This window comes from Centrocercus urophasianus, unplaced genomic scaffold (assembly GCF_019232065.1).
Source record: "Centrocercus urophasianus isolate 14NV4802_14NV808 unplaced genomic scaffold, USGS_Curo_1.0 seq_39, whole genome shotgun sequence".
NCBI classification, from domain to species: domain Eukaryota; kingdom Metazoa; phylum Chordata; class Aves; order Galliformes; family Phasianidae; genus Centrocercus; species Centrocercus urophasianus.
The window spans coordinates 3068314-3087001 of NW_024884966.1; the positions used below are offsets into that span (position 1 = coordinate 3068314).

Below are 18688 nucleotides of genomic sequence, written 5' to 3' on the forward strand. Positions count from 1 at the left end.
CTCCTCTCCTCTCCCACCCTTTCACAGCCATAGTTCACTAACTGACCTGCATCCTTCAGACTTTCCAGGTCCTTTCACTTTCCACCTTGCTTCTCCACCAACTCCTTTTTGGAGCAAGGCATCCCTGACTCACTGCTCAGAACAGCTGCTGCTTCTGTTCATACAGTCACCTAAATATGACAGTGACTTGGCTGGTAGGAGCTGCTCAGGAAAGAGGATCTGGAAACAGCACAGACAGGATGCTCTGTCTTCCAGGCTTAACGCTGATCTCTGCTACCCAGACTGCTGATTATCTTTGACTTAGGTTGACTCTCAGTTCATGCACATGAATACTTATAAAAGGAAAGAAAGGTTGGCTGAGAAGTGCCTGATTCCCTTGATATGATTTACCCAAAACTCTGAAGAAATTTATAGGGAAATAAAGTGTAGATCAGGACTCAAACCTGTATTTACATTTGCTCCTTAACTACCTTGTGATGCAGAAAGGAACTACCTGCACTCGGACACATTAGTGCCCACATGGTGACCACATGTACTTCAGGATGATATCTAAGTGTGTATGGCTTTGACTCAATTTGAATTCGCTCATATGAGTTTTTGGTTCACCTGCCAAATCATTCTAGTAATTTTTGAGTGCTGAATGAGCTCTGGGAGCTACATGACTGTTTTGCTGCAGTTGCTCTCATCTGTAAAGTGATTCATTCATTTATGCTTTGAGTTCCAAGACAAAAAAAATGTTATTTTTATTTCAGGATATAAACAGAGGTGTTATCACAGTCAAGTGTAAACCAGTATCTCATCTAATTCAGAAGAGCAATTATCCAGCTGCCAATAAAGCTCTGTCTCTCACAATCACAAAAGCTGACTCTTGAATTTCCTATCTCCCTTCTACCACTTTCTGATGCCATAATATTGATGGTAATCTATAATCATATCGAAAAATATGCTTATGTTGTGATCTGGGTCAGTCTTAATAAGGTTTGCTGATGTGAATTGTCTACATTTACCTCACAGAAAACAAATAAAAGCAAAATGAAAGACCACAAAGACCTTTTGAGGTAGGTAAGAAAGACGTGGCCAGAACAGAATGACAGAAAGTATTCTTTTAACTAAATATATCATGAAGTTATTCTACATTCCGTACCATGTGGCTGCTTATTGTATGAGAGATGGGGCTGGGAAATAATAAAACGCTGAATCTAGTTTTAGTAGAAAATATAATACACAAACCCAGCATTTCATGAAACTAACACAGAAATGAAATACGATGCCAGAAATATTCTGCTGAAGATGTGGAAAAACAATCTATTCATGACCACCCATTCTTTGGGAATGTGGGGGGAACTCTCTCACAGTGAGCATAAGAGGAAACATCCAGACCATGACTTAGACTCTAATTAAATTAAAATCATTTTTATTATTTTAAGACTGCATCTGCTCATCAGGGGCGGTGTTCTCATAATCTGTGGCTATTTTATATTTCAGCGGTCAGAAGATCTTGGCAATGTTTCCAGCTCACCCACTAAATTTCTGATTGTGGCTGAGGCTCAGCCATCAGTTTCACCCTGACCACATTGAGCCACATTCCCAGTTCTACAAATGCCCGTTTATATCCCTCTGGTAAGCTGAAGAGAGACGAAATAGCAATACACCACAACCTGCACTTAAAGGTCAGTGTAATGCTGTACAAAGAACAATGTGATGTCCTGTCTCCAGGATGAGATTATAGGTGGAAAACCAAGGTAACATGGGGTGAGCAGCTTGCTGAGAACCTCAGAAAAACAAATTAAATATGAGCAGGCCATTTCTAAATTAGTAAATCAATTAAACAAAAGAGAGCTCTCTGGCCTGGAGGCCAAGGGATGTTTATACTCTCTGTAGTTGTCCATACAGGCGAGTTCTCCTCCTCAGAGCCATGATGACTACACCCAAATTGCCCATTGGAAATGGTCCCTATCCTCTCTCTCAAGCCATGCCATGGGAACTGCCTGGGCAAAAACAAGTAGCCTCAGCAAAGAGATCGTGCAGACAGCAGCAGAGTCTATCTTAAGTCAATACAGAATCATAGAATTGCTCAGGTTGGAAAAGACCTTAAAGATCATCAAGTCCAACCACGACCTAACCATAGTGCCCTAAGTAACAACCTACCACTAAATCATGTCCCCGAGCACCACATCCAAATGGTTTTTAATCAAATACAGGGATGGTGACTCAACCACCTCCCTGGGGGACCTATTGCAGTGCTTAACAATCCTTTCTGTAAAGAAGTGCTTCCTGACATCCAACCTAAACCTCCCCTGGCACAACTTGAGGCCATTTCCCCTCGTCCTGTCACCAAGGAGAAGAGACCAACCTCGCGCTCACTGCAATCACCTTATATATATGTAAAGCAATGCAGAACATAACAAGTGACGTCCATGCCAAATTTTGAAAAGTAGCTTTCTTACTTACAAGTAAAGAGACATACGGTGGAAAACAAGGTCCTTGCTGCATACACTGCCACCCAGAGCTTGGCTGAAATTGGCACTGGTTGTGCAGGAAGCCGCAAGGATGTCTGTAGAAGGGAGAATACGACTTCCTTCCTTCCCAGTGACAGAGCCATCAAGATCCTCAAGAATGGCAGCATGTGGAAAGGGGAAGGACACTTGGAAGGGTGAGTTGGTGAACGTCAGATGTTCAAGGCTCACTGTAAACCCACCTGCGAGGAGCAAACAGCAGTTTAGAAACACAGAAGAAAAAGAGATCAGCTTTGCCTTATCATCACTTTGGAAGTGTGACTACTGATTCAAAAAGAGAAAAATGATAAATAAATAAGAGGAACAAAAAAGATGTTTGCCATGTTCTGGCCAGGATCCTGTTGTCTGATCCAGGTGCTGCTCTACCAGCATGTCCTGAGTGACTCCAAACATCTCTTCCTAAGTCTCAGTGCCAAAAGCTAGTGTCCCCAAAACAGTGATTCTTACACATCCTTTCCACTCTCTTTATAAGACAAGTTATTCAGAGATAAGGGCTGCGTATGTATGCGTGTAAATAACACGTTCATATATAGCACCAGGCACAGTAAAGCCTTGACTGAGAAGTGTGGCTGGAGTATGTTTACTCTACTGTTGATACAGATAGATTCAGCAAGGAGGAATATTCATGTGAGCTAAAGCACAGAAAGGTTTTGAACACATGAATATTTCCAGAAATGACAGAAAATTACTGTCCTATCAACCAGAACAGGTCAGTTTTGGCAGGAGTGTCCATGTGCCTCATTTGGTTACTATTTACCTAGCATACTGTCAGTTGTAGCTTCTCTGAGTCAGATTTTACTATTCCTCCTGTCCTTTGATCTCGGCTCCTGAAGTCTTTTTCTCTCTTATGTTATTGTAGGGCAGTATACGTTTATATATAAATATATTTAAGAGGTAATTGCAGTTGGAACGCTCTTCAAAGAGCCTTTGGGTACTTCTTCAAAGCTCAAAAGGATGCTTAGTTTACATACGTTATCTTAGGCAAATTCACCTAAGGTTTAGGCTGGCCTGAGGTAGTAGCTTGGTAAAATTCTGCAAGGATGTGTCATAGCTATTAAAAAATCCTCCCTTTTGAAATGTTACCTCCCAAAATGAAGAAGCAACAAGTCAGAGTGTAAAAACCCATTTCTACGTCCCATTGAGGAAATGAAATCAGTTCAAAAATAAGGCTACCTTTGTCTCAAAAGACCACGTGATACGTGGTTCCAACTAAATGATGAAGCTATTTCACCGGCAGATAATTTGGATAAATAGCAACCTGACCCTAAGTGCACATGGACTGCACAGAGCAGTCCAGCAAAGTCAGCAAAATGCAGAGGGTTAAATATTATTGATGGATGGTTGCTATGCATATCATCACATGATAAAGTTTCTCAGATCATCTGTGCTGCACAACATGCACATTATTCATCCTGCAGCTACGTATCACCATCCTATGGCCCACCTCCCTGTGAATGGGCAAGAGCTGTTAGGCTGGTATCCCCACTGAGGAAGTGAAGCATAGAGAGCAATGATTCTGAAAACTACTGCATTGAAACTTAGGGGAAACACACATACAAACCAAAACCTAGTCCTGGATAAGTTACCTACAGGTAAACATGGTGATAAGATGGCTGAAGCCAAACAGGTATTCTTCATCATTGCACAATACTCGTTCCAGATTCAGCTGAAACGTCTATCAGTGGTTATGGAAGCTAAGAATTCCTAAATAGATTACTCTGAAATGCAACAACTGTGCAAACACTGCTAAATGAGTGTAAGTTATACTCACCCTGCCCTTGGTAACAGCCCGAGCAGGTCCTGATAGCTGTGCAACTGCTCACATCAAAGTTTCTGAAAGCTGTGTTGGAGACGAATAGCTGGAATCTTTTGGGAGTTTTCAGTCCTGCTGACATGCAGGTGTTATCCTGCCATGAAGAAATGAAGAACACTGGGAAACAAGTCAACATGTAGATGCCCAAGCCTGATGAGTTCAGCATGCAGCAGCTGCGATACAAGATGACTGCACTCAGGCCTCTGGTTCTGGGGTAGCGTGTGCTATTTGAAGGACATGCATTAGCTATTGTGTCACAACTTCTAATAATTCAATAAATAACATCAGTCTAATTCACCATGTACAGTATGCAGTAGTGTTTCTTTCAGGGCAGCAATGACTTTGTTTGCTCTGTCAGGCTATTGGCTACTAGGAAAAATTGGACTTTTCAAGGGAGAATACACTGTACTGCCTCCTTGGCTTTTCCTTGGTTTGTCCATCAGGCAGGAGATTTCCATACTTTATAAAGCCAATTATCCTAATTGATGTTACAAGAAAAATCTGACTGCTGAGACACAGAATATTTCCTGTGATTGGGGGTGGGGAGAGTTTAAGCTGGACACTCTTCAAAGCTCTGGTTGAATTCAGGGTGTATCAGAACAATAAGAAATTAAGTAGATCAGCAAGAGACAGGAAAAAGCATAACACGTGAAAAGGAAGAGCAAAACCACAAGTGAGGAGGAACATAAAACAGAAACTAGATTTCATGGTGGCTGTGGTCCATGACAGAGGGGGTGAGTGCATTCTCTGTCCATTTATTCTGGAGACAGGCTGGGAAGAAAGAAGTATTTAAAGCCAGGGGGTATTCTGGAGGAGAAAGCTGTCAGGAGCATGTGATGCCATTTCTGAGGCCAGTAAACAGTTTAGGAAAACAACTCACAGAAGTTATGACAGAGAATCAAGGGAGCAATCAGTTCAGTGTGAAAGCATCCTCTAGAATGCAAAATTTAGAACAGAACAGACTTTTAGAAACAGTTTGTCACTTCAAAGGGGTGTTGTTATCTTTAGTCTAATTAAGAGACAGCGTCTTCATCATTTCTCTTAGAGCAAAACACCCAGTGTAGTGGTCCTGGTCTTTGTGCCACCTCCTTCTACATCACTGCTAAACAGAAATCACCTTGCTGCTGGTAACAAATCAGATTTGTAGGTTTTTAGCTTGTACTTGCCTGTTCTTCCACCATTTCTATGGTTTTTCATGATCAGTATATAGAATAAGGGTATGAGATGGGAATTCCTCCCCTAGTGTGCATCACATCTCAAACCTACCATGTTTTCAAAAGGAGATGTTGTTCCTCAAAGAGCCCCACACCAGCACTGAGTTTCTTTATGAAAGCATGGAAGAGGCTATTTGAAGTCTTTCCCTTTTTCCCTTTCTACAGACCCTGGACCTGGCCCTGCTCATAATGTGTTAAATGATCAAAGCCCCAGTACTGAAAACCCCTGGTATTTCCAGAGCCCACTGGTTTAAAGCACCGCATTCAAAAACTGTTGGGGGAGCAGAGAGAAATATCCACTGTTCCCATTAAATTAGTGTCATAAAGTTTTAATTGATATTAAAGAGACATCATTATTAAAGGGAGAATTACATAAATTAAAATGTAAATTATGACAAGGAGGCTCTTATCATGAGATAATCAAAGATAATCACCCCCCTGGGGTGTGGGAAGAAACAAGGCACAGCTGAGCGCCTCTAAATCTCTTAACAAGTACAGCATCAGAGTTCTACCGTGGATCCTGCAAAGCAAAAACAAAGACACCACTCTTTCATCCCTGAGAGAAATCCATTGTGTCACTGAGCCACTGTAGGACTGGACAAGAGAGACCAGGATTGTGTCCGAACCATGTGCTTCAACAGAGTTACAGCAGAAATATCTTCTGCAAGGTTCTGAAGAAAACTCATTTAGAACTCTTTTCTGCTCGGTCGGAAAGAAAATTAAATTCATAAAAAGCAGCAGCAACCTAAGCAGTGCAGAAAAGACCTCAGAATCACAAACAAGCTGCCATGGCCAGCTGTAACTAAAATTTCATCATCATCTGTGTTATTAATCTGTTAACAAGCTGGTAGCACCCAAAGGACTTTGTCTGGCTGCCTGCAGAAATAATAGAAGATTGTATTTATTGCCTTAAAAAATTGTTATATTCTGGTGGCATTGACCATTCTCAAGTAAATAAGCAGCACTGTGTGTTCTCAGTGAACCAGGGATGGTATGAGGGAGAAGAGGAAATCAGAATGTTGTCTAGAATAGAAATCAAACCTACTGTTCTCCTATGAAGAAAGGCTGAGGGAACTGGGCTTGTTTAGCTTGGACAAGAGAAGGCTCCAGGGGGACCTCATGGTGGCCTTCCAGTGCTTGAAGGGAGCGTAGAAACAGGAGGGGGAACGGCTGTTTGTGAGGGTGGATGGTGATGGGACAAGGGGGAATGGTTTTAAAGTGAGACAGGGGAGGTTGAGGTTGGATATCAGGAGGAAGTTTTTCCCCCAGAGGGTGGTGAGGCACTGGCACAGGTTGCCCAAGGAGGCTGTGGATGCCCCATCCCTGCAGGCATTCAAGGCCAGGCTGGATGTGGCTCTGGGCAGCCTGGGCTGCTGGTTGGTGACCTGCACACAGCAGGGGTTGGAACTGGATGAGCACTGTGGGCCTTTGCAACCCAGGCCATTCTGTGATTCTATGATTCTCCATTTTCAAAACACTAAGCTGAGCTGCACATCTCTCAAACTCATCCTGAAGCTGCATCTATGCCTTCATTTCTCCTTACAGACAATTTGAAAGCCAAACTTTACATAAACAGGGGCTGTTCTTCTGATTGCTCTTTTATTTTTCCATTTTACAGTTTGTGCAACTGCAGTGCTTACCTTTTGCCCAATGTGTCCAACTAAAACACTATTAGCTACAGCTGTGTTTCCCAGGCTTTCAATGATGTCAATGCCAAAATCCGTGCAAGCATAGATTCGGAAATTTTGGAGTTTGAGGTTGCTGCTACTGAAAATCTGTATAAAAACATAACAAAGGAATAGAGTGGATAATTTAAAAAGTGTGATTTACAACCACACTTTTCTAAAAGTACAGTGAAAAACAGGAGAGTGCAAAATGACAAAAGTTTTGATTTTGTGTTTATTTAAGAAATTTCCCTTATTTTCTTGTTTTAGCTTTCAATTAATAATGCAAATACTTTTGAACTTGGCCAATTTGTTTTCCATTAAAGAACAACATGAAATAAAACCAGAAAATTCAGAGAACTGTTAACAAACAGGTTAAAGTGAGCTTTATATCATATTTTAATTAATGGAAAGAATAATAGGGTAAAGAGTCAAGGTTTATAGCAGAAAGATGCCTTGAAAACAACCAAAGGTGTAGCTTACAGTCAGCTAACAGCTAGAAGAATGTTCCTAGAGGAGCAATTCCCATGGAAACCATTAACTCTACAGAAGTAACAGAACTTCCACCAACCATAATCTTTACAAACAGAGATTTAAACTGGATATAAGGAGGAAGTTGTTTACAATAAGGGTAGTAAAGCACTGGCACAGGTTGCCCAGAGAGGCAGTGGTGCCCCATCCCTGCAGACAGCCAAGGTCAGGCTGGATGGGCTGTGAGCACTGATGGAGCTGTGGGGGTCCCTGCTCAGTGCACGGAGTGGGACAGATGGCTTTGATGGGTTCCTCCCAACTGTAAGGATTCTGTAACTACCTCACATCCACTGGGAGAATCTTTTTGGTTGTCCTGTAGTGGCAAATGTAGATTAGAAAGTTAGTTAGGCCAGCAGGGCTGTCATTAACAGTAATGCTGAGTTTGCTCTGAACTATAAGGAGAACTCACACAAACCATTACCAAAACAGGGGTCTCCAGCTGAGGGACAAGGACATAAAAGTACGAGAGATTCCACAGTAGCTGTGGCCTATCTGCAGCCTGAAAAGGCAAAATCACTACAGAGATGATAAAGAGATGAAGTAGCATTTCCTGAGCACCATGGAGGACAGCTGGGACAAACATACCTGGGCTCCACCTTGACTGCTCCAAACTGTGAAGCTGTCAAACTGAACGGGGCCGTTTGGGCTGTCTGGCAAATATTCTGGGTAGACAAGCAACCCATGCCTGTTTAGGAAAGACAGCAAAGGAAAAAACAAAAAAAGAAAACAAAGTTTCCTTGCATGCATTACTGGACATAAAACATCATCTTTAGGCCTGTACTTAGTCTCCATTTCAACCTACTTAATCAGAGCTAAACTCTAAGAGCTGAGTATTCATGCTGCTATTGCACAAAGCATCTGGAGGTAAGAAATGCCACTCCAAGCCATGGAAGCCAGCATCATCTCTCTTCTGTTGGCCTGCAACGCATGTCAAAGAGTGTAAGAATGAAACTGTGCATCTGTCCTCTTGTACGCCATCCTCCTCTGCTTAAACTGTCTGGAATGCTTCAAAATTAGCTTTAATTTCAACACGAGTACAAGCTTCTGTGCTCTGCTGTTAAATGTTTGATGAAGAAATGTGCTAAACGTGGCACTATAAACTAAGTCAGGATCATTAAAACAAGGGAGTAAGATGGAGGTGCTTGCTGCCAGCACAGGAAAGCACAGCAAGTTAACAAATGGAGGTGGTGAATGAAGAAGAATGGAATATATTGAAACTACTAGGAAACCACTTGCAGTCAGACCCTGAAAAATAGCCTAACTACACACCAGTCTGTCATGGGCTCTGCTCCACTACTGAGCCAACAAGAAGAAAAAAAGCCCTTACAAGGGTGCAAAATTGAGAAACAATTACCAGTAATAACAAAATCCTGAAGGAAGGGACAAAGCCATTTCTGCTCACTGCTGCAGTTATAGTTAGCACTACCGTGCACAGAAGGAAAGTCTCTTTAGCCAAAGGTCCCCTAATACCTGGTGCAGGAGTGGGCTGTGTTCTCACTGAAGGACAGGAGAGGCATTTTGGATGGTCCCTCAGGAGAGAGATGAAAGAAATACCCATATCCAGCAGCACACACGGTGTTACCCTGCAGAGAAACACACACAATTGTGAAAAAAATTACCACAAACCTCTGCTAAATAAAATAAAAGAAAAATAAATGAATAAATAAAATCCAATCCCAGTTGATGTTAATGATAATTCTGGCACGTCTGGTTGGCAGAAGCTGGTACCTTGTTGTGTATTCATGCTCTCATTCCATTCTTGCTCTTTCCTTGGGTCAGTCCCACAAAAACCTGCTCTCCAATCAGGCAACAAGGGTTGGCCAAACAACTGGAACTCATGACAGCAAAATGGTACTGCCACAATTCTTCAAGAAGTAGGTAAGAAAAAAACAAACAAACAAAAAACAGTGTGGAAGACTTCTTAAAACCCTTTTTAAGTAAGAAGGCCACGTCACGGAAGAAAGGTGAATAACTACTTAATTTTATTGGTTTACTTCCAAGTCTGCATCTTTCTTATGCCTCCTAAAGTAATTCTGACACTGAAAAACTGAGATTCTGAAGACAGGATAAACCAAAGAACTACATCTTCATGCTATGCCAGTGTCCGAACAGTAAAACTCATTCAGATCTGTGACTTCATTTAGCTCTGTTCCCTTCCTTTGTCCCTAAGCACAGCTTCCCAGGAGATCTCTTCCATTAATCCCATAAACCACAGTTTGCTCTCCTGAACTTCAAGTTCCTGACTCTGCTCTTTGCCAGGCCCATATTCCTCGAGATCATGAACTCAACAAGGGCATGGTTGCTGCAGCCCAGACTGCCTCCAATCATAATTTCTTTAACGACCTCATCTGCACAGGTGAGCACCAGGTTCAGTAATGTTTCTCTTCCAGTTTGTTTGACTAATATCTGGATCAGGACGTTATCCTCAGCACACTCCAGCAGTCTCCTGGATTGCTTACAGCATGCCATGTTGCTTTCCTGGCAGACATCTGGGAAGTCATATCCTTCACCAGAATGAGAGCTTGCAAGAGCAATGCTTCTTGTAGCTGAAGCAAGGCCTCATCAACAGGCTCCAGATGTCCTTCATTGGTCTGGTCCTTAATTTTTACCCACAAGCTCTCCATCTCCTAAGAGCCCAGTCTCTCGAAGGTGCATCTGAGATCACAGAACTCAAAGTCCTGAGCATGGCACCAATCACACAGCTAATCGTTCATGTGACTCATTCATCTCCTTTTTGGGTCTCCAACTGGGAGGTAGAGGAAAATACCACCTGCCTTCCCAATTCCTTCGATATCTTTCTGAGGTACATAAAGTCTCTTCTTCCAGGCAGGTTGTGGATAACCCCTCCCTGGAGGCACTCAAGCCCAGGCTGGATGGGGCTGTGATCAACCTATTCTAGAGGAAGGTGACCCTGCCTATAGCAGGGGGTTGGAACTAGATAGTCTTAAAGGTCCCTTCCAACAAAATCATTCTATGATTCTGATAATTCTCATTCCTTTGTTGCAGCCTCCTTCAGCTCTTCATCAAAGAGCAGGAATGGCTTTACCATGTTTGGTAACCCTGTCATGATACTGTACATGTGGGTCCCCAGCAGGCAACAAACCTGTATAGGAAAATTGTCTGGATGGCAGATGAGTGCTTCAGGGCTTTCAGTGAGTAATCTTCCATTACTAACACCTCCTCTGCTCCTTTTGGTGGCACAGGTTCTAATATAGGTGGTTGGCTGGATCAGTTTTGTACAGCTGTCCATTCCAGGGTCTTGACCATTACTCACACTCCCTTTTTCCAGCCGCAAATCTGGGCACCCCTGTTGTGTAGGGGCACTTTGGACTCCTATTTCTGCTCCAAGCAGAGACAAGGATACACTGTCCCTCACCTTCTCAGATGTGTTATAAATTATTGTTAATATCACTTAATTAAGAAATTATGGAGTTATGTTCATTGCGAAACATGAAAAAAGAAGAGAACCTAAGGCCTTCCTGGCCTTATGATTAGGAGCTTCTGACTTGCAGAGTCTGTGGCAAGTCAGTTTTGCATGGGGAGACATAGGGAGTTAGGAGTATTTCTACTCCAGGGCAGAAACCTGCTCTTGTCTGCTTCATTTTGGACAGTACCCAAACTGAGCTGTTTTTGGATGGTGCCCATACAGAAACACATTCATGTGCACATCTGGGCATGATCCTTCCCAACTGTCTCAAATGTGTTGCTCAAATTTGATGCTGAAGGTCCAGGCTGGTAAATGTATGCTTCCTTTCCAGGAACTAAGTAAGGCATAGGCATGTCTGGAGGGCAGGTCATCCTGCCTACCCTTAGATAACATTAATTGCTCTCTGGAGGTAATTAGTTCTCTAAGGGGAGTCTAAGATGAGCTTTCTCGCAACTTCTTGCAAGAAGAGCTGACACTCACTGACTTCAGAGGTCACTGGACAGTGCTAAAATATTAATGGCTTTTTGGTCCCTGATGGCCCAAATCAAAGCCAAACCCGATGACCCAGAGGTGGAAGCCTCCATATTCCAATTACTTTTTCCTGACCCTTCCAAGGGTGCCCCCCGCAGTCGTGATTTCTGACATCTGCCAAGCAGCAAACAGATATCAATAACCAAAGCACATCTCTCCATCCCCTGGTAAAACTGCTGCTTTTTCCGAAAGTGCAGCCAGAGTCCCTTTTCCTTTAACAAAATGCTTCTGCAGTCCAGTCACATTATTTCCAGGATCTTTTACTTGCGACCCCAATCGTGCGTTCTGCAGATGATTCATAAGGAAAAACTGCATATTTATTCAGCCAGCTAGTGGCTGGAGGGCAGGGGTTTTAGGCAAGGAGGGAATTTTGTGTGGAAATCAATTCTTTGTGGAAGTCAATATATTATGAATGTCCATGCAACCAAAATTCCAGAGAGAAATTACCTCCCCGAGCATGCCAAATACCTGGAGGTATGAATTGCAAGTCAGTAAAATAAGTGGCTGACGTTTAAAGTGTCTCTTAACTGTACAGCCCTGCAAATGGAAATATTTCATGAATTTCTTTTAGATGACCAGGGCTCAAACTGTTGACCTTAAAAGTGACATAAAAGCTCCGGAGAGCATGCCCAGCACCACTCCCCCCAATTTAAGAGCCTGGTTGGATGCAAGGAGTATCCCCAATGGGCTTGCTTCAACATATACACAATTTGTAGAAGGCTTCAGAAAAGTAAGAACAAAATGGTGGGAAACAATCAGTGCCAAACAGATACAGCCCCACCTCTTTGATACGGTAGGGAACGTGGGGTTGGGCAACACTGGGCAATAAATCACACATACCAGCACGGCCATTGGTCACCACTCTGACACAGAAGCTCAGGTTGATCTCAGCCCTGCTCATTCTGGTAAGCTGCTTCCGACTCTTCAGTGTCATGGCAAGAAAGGAGAGGGAGGCTGCTCTCTTACACCCAGGTTTTGCTTGAGCACTGCACAGTGGTGCTGAGATTTAAGGGTACTGAATGTTTATGAACAGAAAATTATTACAAAAAGTCCAAAAACTTTGGACCCAAGAAAACCAAGAGAAGATAAAAAGCTGTTTTTTGCCATTTTTCTTCAGGGACAGAACAGCCAATGTGAAAGAGGGGCATCTTCCTTTCCTCTTGCTGATCATTTAAAAGGCAAGAAACCAGCTTGCTAGTGAAATTGTCTTACGTCACTCAAAAGTGACAACCAGGGCTTCCATATTTTATTTAAAAATAAAATTGCTCATCTTGTCACAACCATTCTGCATTTATGCTGCATGAGTACGAAGTTTTATCTAACACCCTGATTCACAAATGCACTTAAGAGCTTAAGCCAAATGGAAACCTGTGGGAATTGGGTCTCCGAACATCTTTGTAGGCTCAGGTTTGAGTGACTGCTGTGTCCCAATTTCAACACCATTTAGGAGACCGCTGATTTTCAAGGAAATTTCTGTTCTTCAGTCACCAATGCAAATTTAGGCTCCGGAGTAAATTGAGCAGATATTAAAATATTATTCCACTCACTGCAGAAAGCTTAACCCATCACATACAGAGGCTGTAACATAGTCTGCACCTAGAGCTCTCTGTCTACTGTAGCTGTAATCTTTGCCCGTACTTTTAAAAGCAGAAATTTAAAGATGAAAATCTGAGAAGTAAAATAAAATAAAATAAAATAAAATAAAATGAAATAAAATAAAATAAAACAGCAAAACAACCAAATCCTAACGCTGAAATATAGAAGGCAAGTTTCTATTCTACGTCATGGCACTTTGAGGATGAATTTTGCTCATTATATGCTGTGCACCCCTCTGTTTAGTTAAAATTATAGCTATCCAAAAAGCAGTATGTAGTTGGTGAGCCATCTGAGCAGATAAAAAGTGCCTAACTGTGTACAACATGATCCTGGTGCTGGACCAGCACTCTCTGGATTTAGTGATCATTATCATACTATTATCATACATAAGTATCATACCATACATTGGACTAAGGTGCTTTGATTGGAAAAACTGTGTCTGGTTCTCTTAATATGCACACATAGAATCAAAGAATTCTAGAATGGATTTGTTTGAAAGGATCCTTCTTGAAGTTCCAACCCCTGCTGTGGGCTGGGTGCCTCCACCAGCCCATCCATGGCCTTGGGCACCTCCAGGGATGGGGCACCACAGCTCTGGGCAGCAGTGCCAGGGCAGCAACGCCCTCTGATTCAACAATTTCATCCTAACACCTAACCTAAATCTCCCCTTTTAGTTTAAAGTCATTCCCCCTTGTTCTATCACTATCAGAGTGTGTAAAAAGTCATTCCCTTCCTGTTTGTAAGCTCTCTTCAAATACTGCGAGGCTGCAATGAGACCTCACATCCTCCACATCCTCCCATGTCTTCTAATGAATGCTATACGTATTGTAGAACAGTAAGCACTCCTAATAATAATTTTAAGCTGGGCAATTTCTTTCTGTTTGCCTCAGAGCCAACTCTGTTGCTGCTGCACGGCCTCAGATAGCCCAGTCCAAGGAACTGCTGACGTTGAGGCATATCAGCAACCCTCCAAGGGCCATCTGCTGTTCTGCTCTGAGTAGCAGAGCTTTGGAGAGCAGGCTGAGCCCTGATGTTGGGCTGCACACCAACAGATGCAGCTTTGGGCACATCTCAGAAGACACATGAGTGGAGAGAGCTCAGCAAATGGCTGAAAACTCAACTACAGTCAGTTCACACGTACCCACAAAGATAATTGCAGCAATCCTTTGCTAAAGCTGAGCCGCTGGCAATCCAACAGACAGCTCCAGGGAAAGTCAGTGCATGATAACACAGCACTGTGCTTAGTGGAGCTGAAATTCACGTGATTCTGCCTCGTTGTATTTTTTTTAACCATATTTGATGGTCTCAAAAATGATAAATGCACCCTCGAGGGAATTGCAGGAAAGTCCTCTCCTTCTTCCTAAGTACTACTGGCTTCAGACTCACGTAGGAAATGTGTTGGTGTCTTTTTCACCTTCAAATTTAGGTGCAATCCTTTCCTCCTGGAACAGAAGCCCAGGGGGCGATTGGGTCTTCACAGATGCTTAGTAATTGGCTTAGTTTCTGTGGGTTAGCAACAGGACAGGTCAGAAATATTTTTTAATGAAAATGTGCATTTGTCACAACTGAAGCTGTGGTAAGAAAGGTCAGTTTCAATGAAATTCCAGACTTGAAACAGTTGAAAAGCAAAAATGGTTTGAAATCACTGAAAAAAATTTTGGTTTTTTGTTCCACGAAACAAGACAAAAAATAAATGCATATATTAAAAGAAAGCATCTCAGAATTAGCCAATGAAAAGAAACTTACAGAGCCCAGCTTTGTGGTGGGAAGGCTGTTAGAAAGCTGCTTAAAATTTCAATGTTTTGTCACTATTTAGACCAATGAAATTTACTTGCTTTTAAAATCAATGTCATTTTCGCGGGAAAAGGAAAGCATTCTTCTCACCCTGGAATGGAAATCTCAGGCTCTGCATAAGCTGTCATTTTAAAACCAGGCAAAGCTGCATTTGATATTGCTGAATTTTACTATGTTTATCTTCAGTTCATTAAAATTGACATTATAGTGACAGTAGTAGAAAAAAAAAATCGAGAGGATCTGTTCCTAAACATTTTTTCCCATTTTTTTCTAGGAATCACAGAGTAAAATAAATTATAATAAAATAAAACAAAACTTTAAAAAGTATCCTAGGAAAAAAAAACAAACAATCAAACCAAAAAAACATTCAAATCGAATGCATCGTAATTTTCAATAACCATAAACTTGTTCACGAATGTTCTTGAGTTTGTAATATGTTCATTTCAGTATCCCATCACAAGCATGGCTTTTGAAGGCTCAGACAAGAAGCAAATATTGTGTGCATGATCACAGAATCATGGAATCATTAAGGTTGGAAGAGACCACAAAGATTATCCAGTCCAACCATCCACCTACCCCAGTGTTGCCCGCTAACCATGCCCCTTAGAACTGCACCTGCCCTCTCCCTATACACGTCCAGGGATGCTGACCCCATCACCTCCCTGGGCAGCCTCTTCCAATGCATCACCACTCCTCCTGGGAGGAGTTTTTTTCTAAAATCCGACCTGACCCTCACCTGGCAAACTTGAGGCCATCCCCTCTCATCCTATTGCTGTCACCTGGGAGAAGAGGCCAAGCCCCACCTCACCACAACCTCCTCTCAGGGAGCTGAAGAGAAGGTAAGGTAAAAAGTTCCATATTTTTCTGATATTTTTGAATAGAAATGCTATGTTTTATACCAGAACCTCTTACCTCAATGTGGTTGGCAGGAGCTCTGATGTAGATCCCTGCTGGTGACAGAGTCTCAATGTTGGATAAACCATCTGTTGCAGAAAGGCCAATCACTACGTTGTTTCTGATTCTGTTCCCCTTCTCCAGGCCACTTCCTTAAAAATAAAATACAATAGTAGGATTAGATGTGGAGGTTGGCAGCCCTGCCTGTGGCAGGGAGGTTGGAGCTTGATGATCCTTAGGGTCCCTTCCAACCCAACCATTCTACGATAATAAATAAATGGAGAAAAATAAATATATATACCTGGACACCCTCTACAGTACATATCAGAGAACTTGCCTGCTTTGCTGGCATGGTACACCTGAGAATCAGCTTTGTGTGACTGTCCCTGGGTAAGTCATGGTCGCATCTGTGTTTAACACATGGCAAAAAATGGCTGTGACACATTCAGAGACTGCCATGACTAAAGCCAGCAATGGCAAGGGGATGGCTGCGTGCTTCAGAAATGCCAGAAGGCCACAAGCAAGATAAAATAGAATAGTTCTGTTGGAAGGGTTCTTCAAAGATTATCTAGTCCAACTGCCAACATTGATATCGACTCCATTAATGATCTCACCAAGATTTGTCCAACATCGTAAATATAAAAAAAAAAAATAAAAAAGAACTTGCATTCTAATCAGACAGATACAGTCAGGGAAAGAAATAATATCATATTCTACCAAAAACGCAACGAAGATCACAATTCCACAATTTGAGCTGCAGAAAATACCTGATAAAGTTTTATATATTATCACTGCAGCCATGCTTTAAGCCAGGTTTATGGAGAAAATGAATAAAAAGAGTATGATAAATCATATTTTACAGCTTGGAAAAAAAAAAAAAAAAAAAAAAGAGATTCCAAGTCATTCCACTTGTGGACACACAGGCAATGCTTCTGGCAGTGCTAAAATTAAAAGTTATCTCTCCTGTGTCTCCATCCATTGCCCCATATGTATATGAGTAAAAATTTAAACAGATCCTAAAAGCACCACTGCTACCCTACACATCAGTGGAGGTCCCCTACCCACAAAAGTGAAACGTGAGAAGTTGATCACTCAGTGATCACACAGCTCACAGTGACAGCGTGCACCACATCAGTACTGACACAGTAAGGAAAATATTCACATTTCCTTCTGAACTACACCACAAAGAAACGTGCCACCCAATGGGGAATAGTGGACAGTCCTACATACGGGTCAACTTCCAGTGATGACACATCAGCACATGGCTCTCTGGTCTGGAAGCAGAATAAAAAGTGAGTCATTTCTACTTGACCCACATCAGGAGCAAATAACATCTATTTAGTTTTGTTCTGTTGAACTGAAATGATTCACTTTACCTGCTCTGGTTTATCCCAGTCATTACTACCCTAAATGTAAACAACAGAAGTACACCAGGGATTTTGGCTGTGGGAAGGGAGTAATCGTTTTCAGTCTTTCTCACTCTTCTGAACATTTCTCCATTTCTGAACAACATCCATTTTGGAAATATTTCCTTTTCAGGTTGTGCTTACTACAAACAATGCTACTACTAAGCAGGGTCCTAAAGCAGTTCTTTTGAAAGCCATACAGTTTTGTGAGGTGGCAAAAAAAGGTTTGGGCTTCCAAGCTGAGCCCTGGTATGTCAATTAATTCTAAGCCCAGAGCAACTTTTTATGACTGTCTTGCAAAACCCCTGAAAATAAGGGTTTTAGATGAAATCACTGAGGGAGTCCAATTCTGGAGCTGCAAACAGCCAGCTGTAATAAATATTCCTTCACAGGCAACAAAATGATACATAAATTCATCCATCAGACCCTCTGGAGCTGCTGGCAGTGAAGCCATTAAAGACATCTTGGGGATAAGGTGTATTCAGGCTGAAACTTCAGAGGAAATGTTCAGCTCAGCCCACAGTCCTTTCAGTCAGACGTGTGTCCTGTCCTAGCACAAGGGAGCCATGGCAGCCCAGCAGGATGGAGATCTCATTCTGCTTCCCACGGCCTCAAGAGCTGCTGTGTGTGATGAGTGCCCACATCTCTCTGCACCAGCTCTCCTCTTCTGCAAGATGTGTACAGTAGCTCTTCTTTTATGGCTCTCTTCTGTTTAAATCGTGATCTATCACATCCTATTATATTTATATATGGGATCGAGCATAGGGACTCTCTGTGTGTGTGGAACTGCAGGATCAGGACTGAAGGCTCTTTTTTAACCTCTCTTTCTCCTGAAATCGATCATTTTTTATCCTGTTCCTGACAGAAAACAAAACTCATGCTGCATCTTTAGGGATTCAGGCAACGTGAGATCCCAGCGGAAGATGCTGCGAGTCAGGCTCCTGACAGTTAGTTCAGAGAAATATTTTGTTGTTTAACAGTTTTGTTGCTCCAAGCTCCAATTTATTTAAGTGCTAAATCCTCTGCTTAACTTTTAACATATGCTTTCACTCCATTATCTTTGATGTCAAATGACTGGAGTTAAAGGTAAGTATGCTCTTAAATGCCTCGCTGAACTGGGGTCTTAAATATTGCATAATGGTGCTCTTCCACAGAGAGATACACCAGTTCCCTAAAAAGAAATTTCTTTCCATTTGTATTCAGTGAAATAAAAGGATACAGAGCAAGTGAAGACTGACTTGAACAAACATAGAGAATATGGCCAAACAGAAATAGTTGCTAGGAGTTGCATGAGGAAGAAGA

General features: G+C 42.1%; 1 protein-coding gene across 11 annotated transcripts in view; it reads right to left on the reverse strand.

Moving 5' to 3' along the window:
• PKHD1 (PKHD1 ciliary IPT domain containing fibrocystin/polyductin) overlaps positions 1-18688 on the reverse strand; it is a 240212-nt gene that overhangs the window by 116487 nt on the left and 105037 nt on the right. For all 11 annotated transcript variants that reach the window (XM_042832731.1, XM_042832730.1, XM_042832736.1 and 8 more), the window contains 6 exons: positions 15999-16132; positions 9209-9321; positions 8324-8423; positions 7184-7318; positions 4288-4423; positions 2452-2698 (listed from right to left, as the gene is read on the reverse strand). In XM_042832731.1, coding sequence (XP_042688665.1) covers positions 2452-2698; positions 4288-4423; positions 7184-7318; positions 8324-8423; positions 9209-9321; positions 15999-16132 — 865 coding nt within the window. The remainder of the gene's footprint in view (positions 1-2451; positions 2699-4287; positions 4424-7183; positions 7319-8323; positions 8424-9208; positions 9322-15998; positions 16133-18688) is intronic.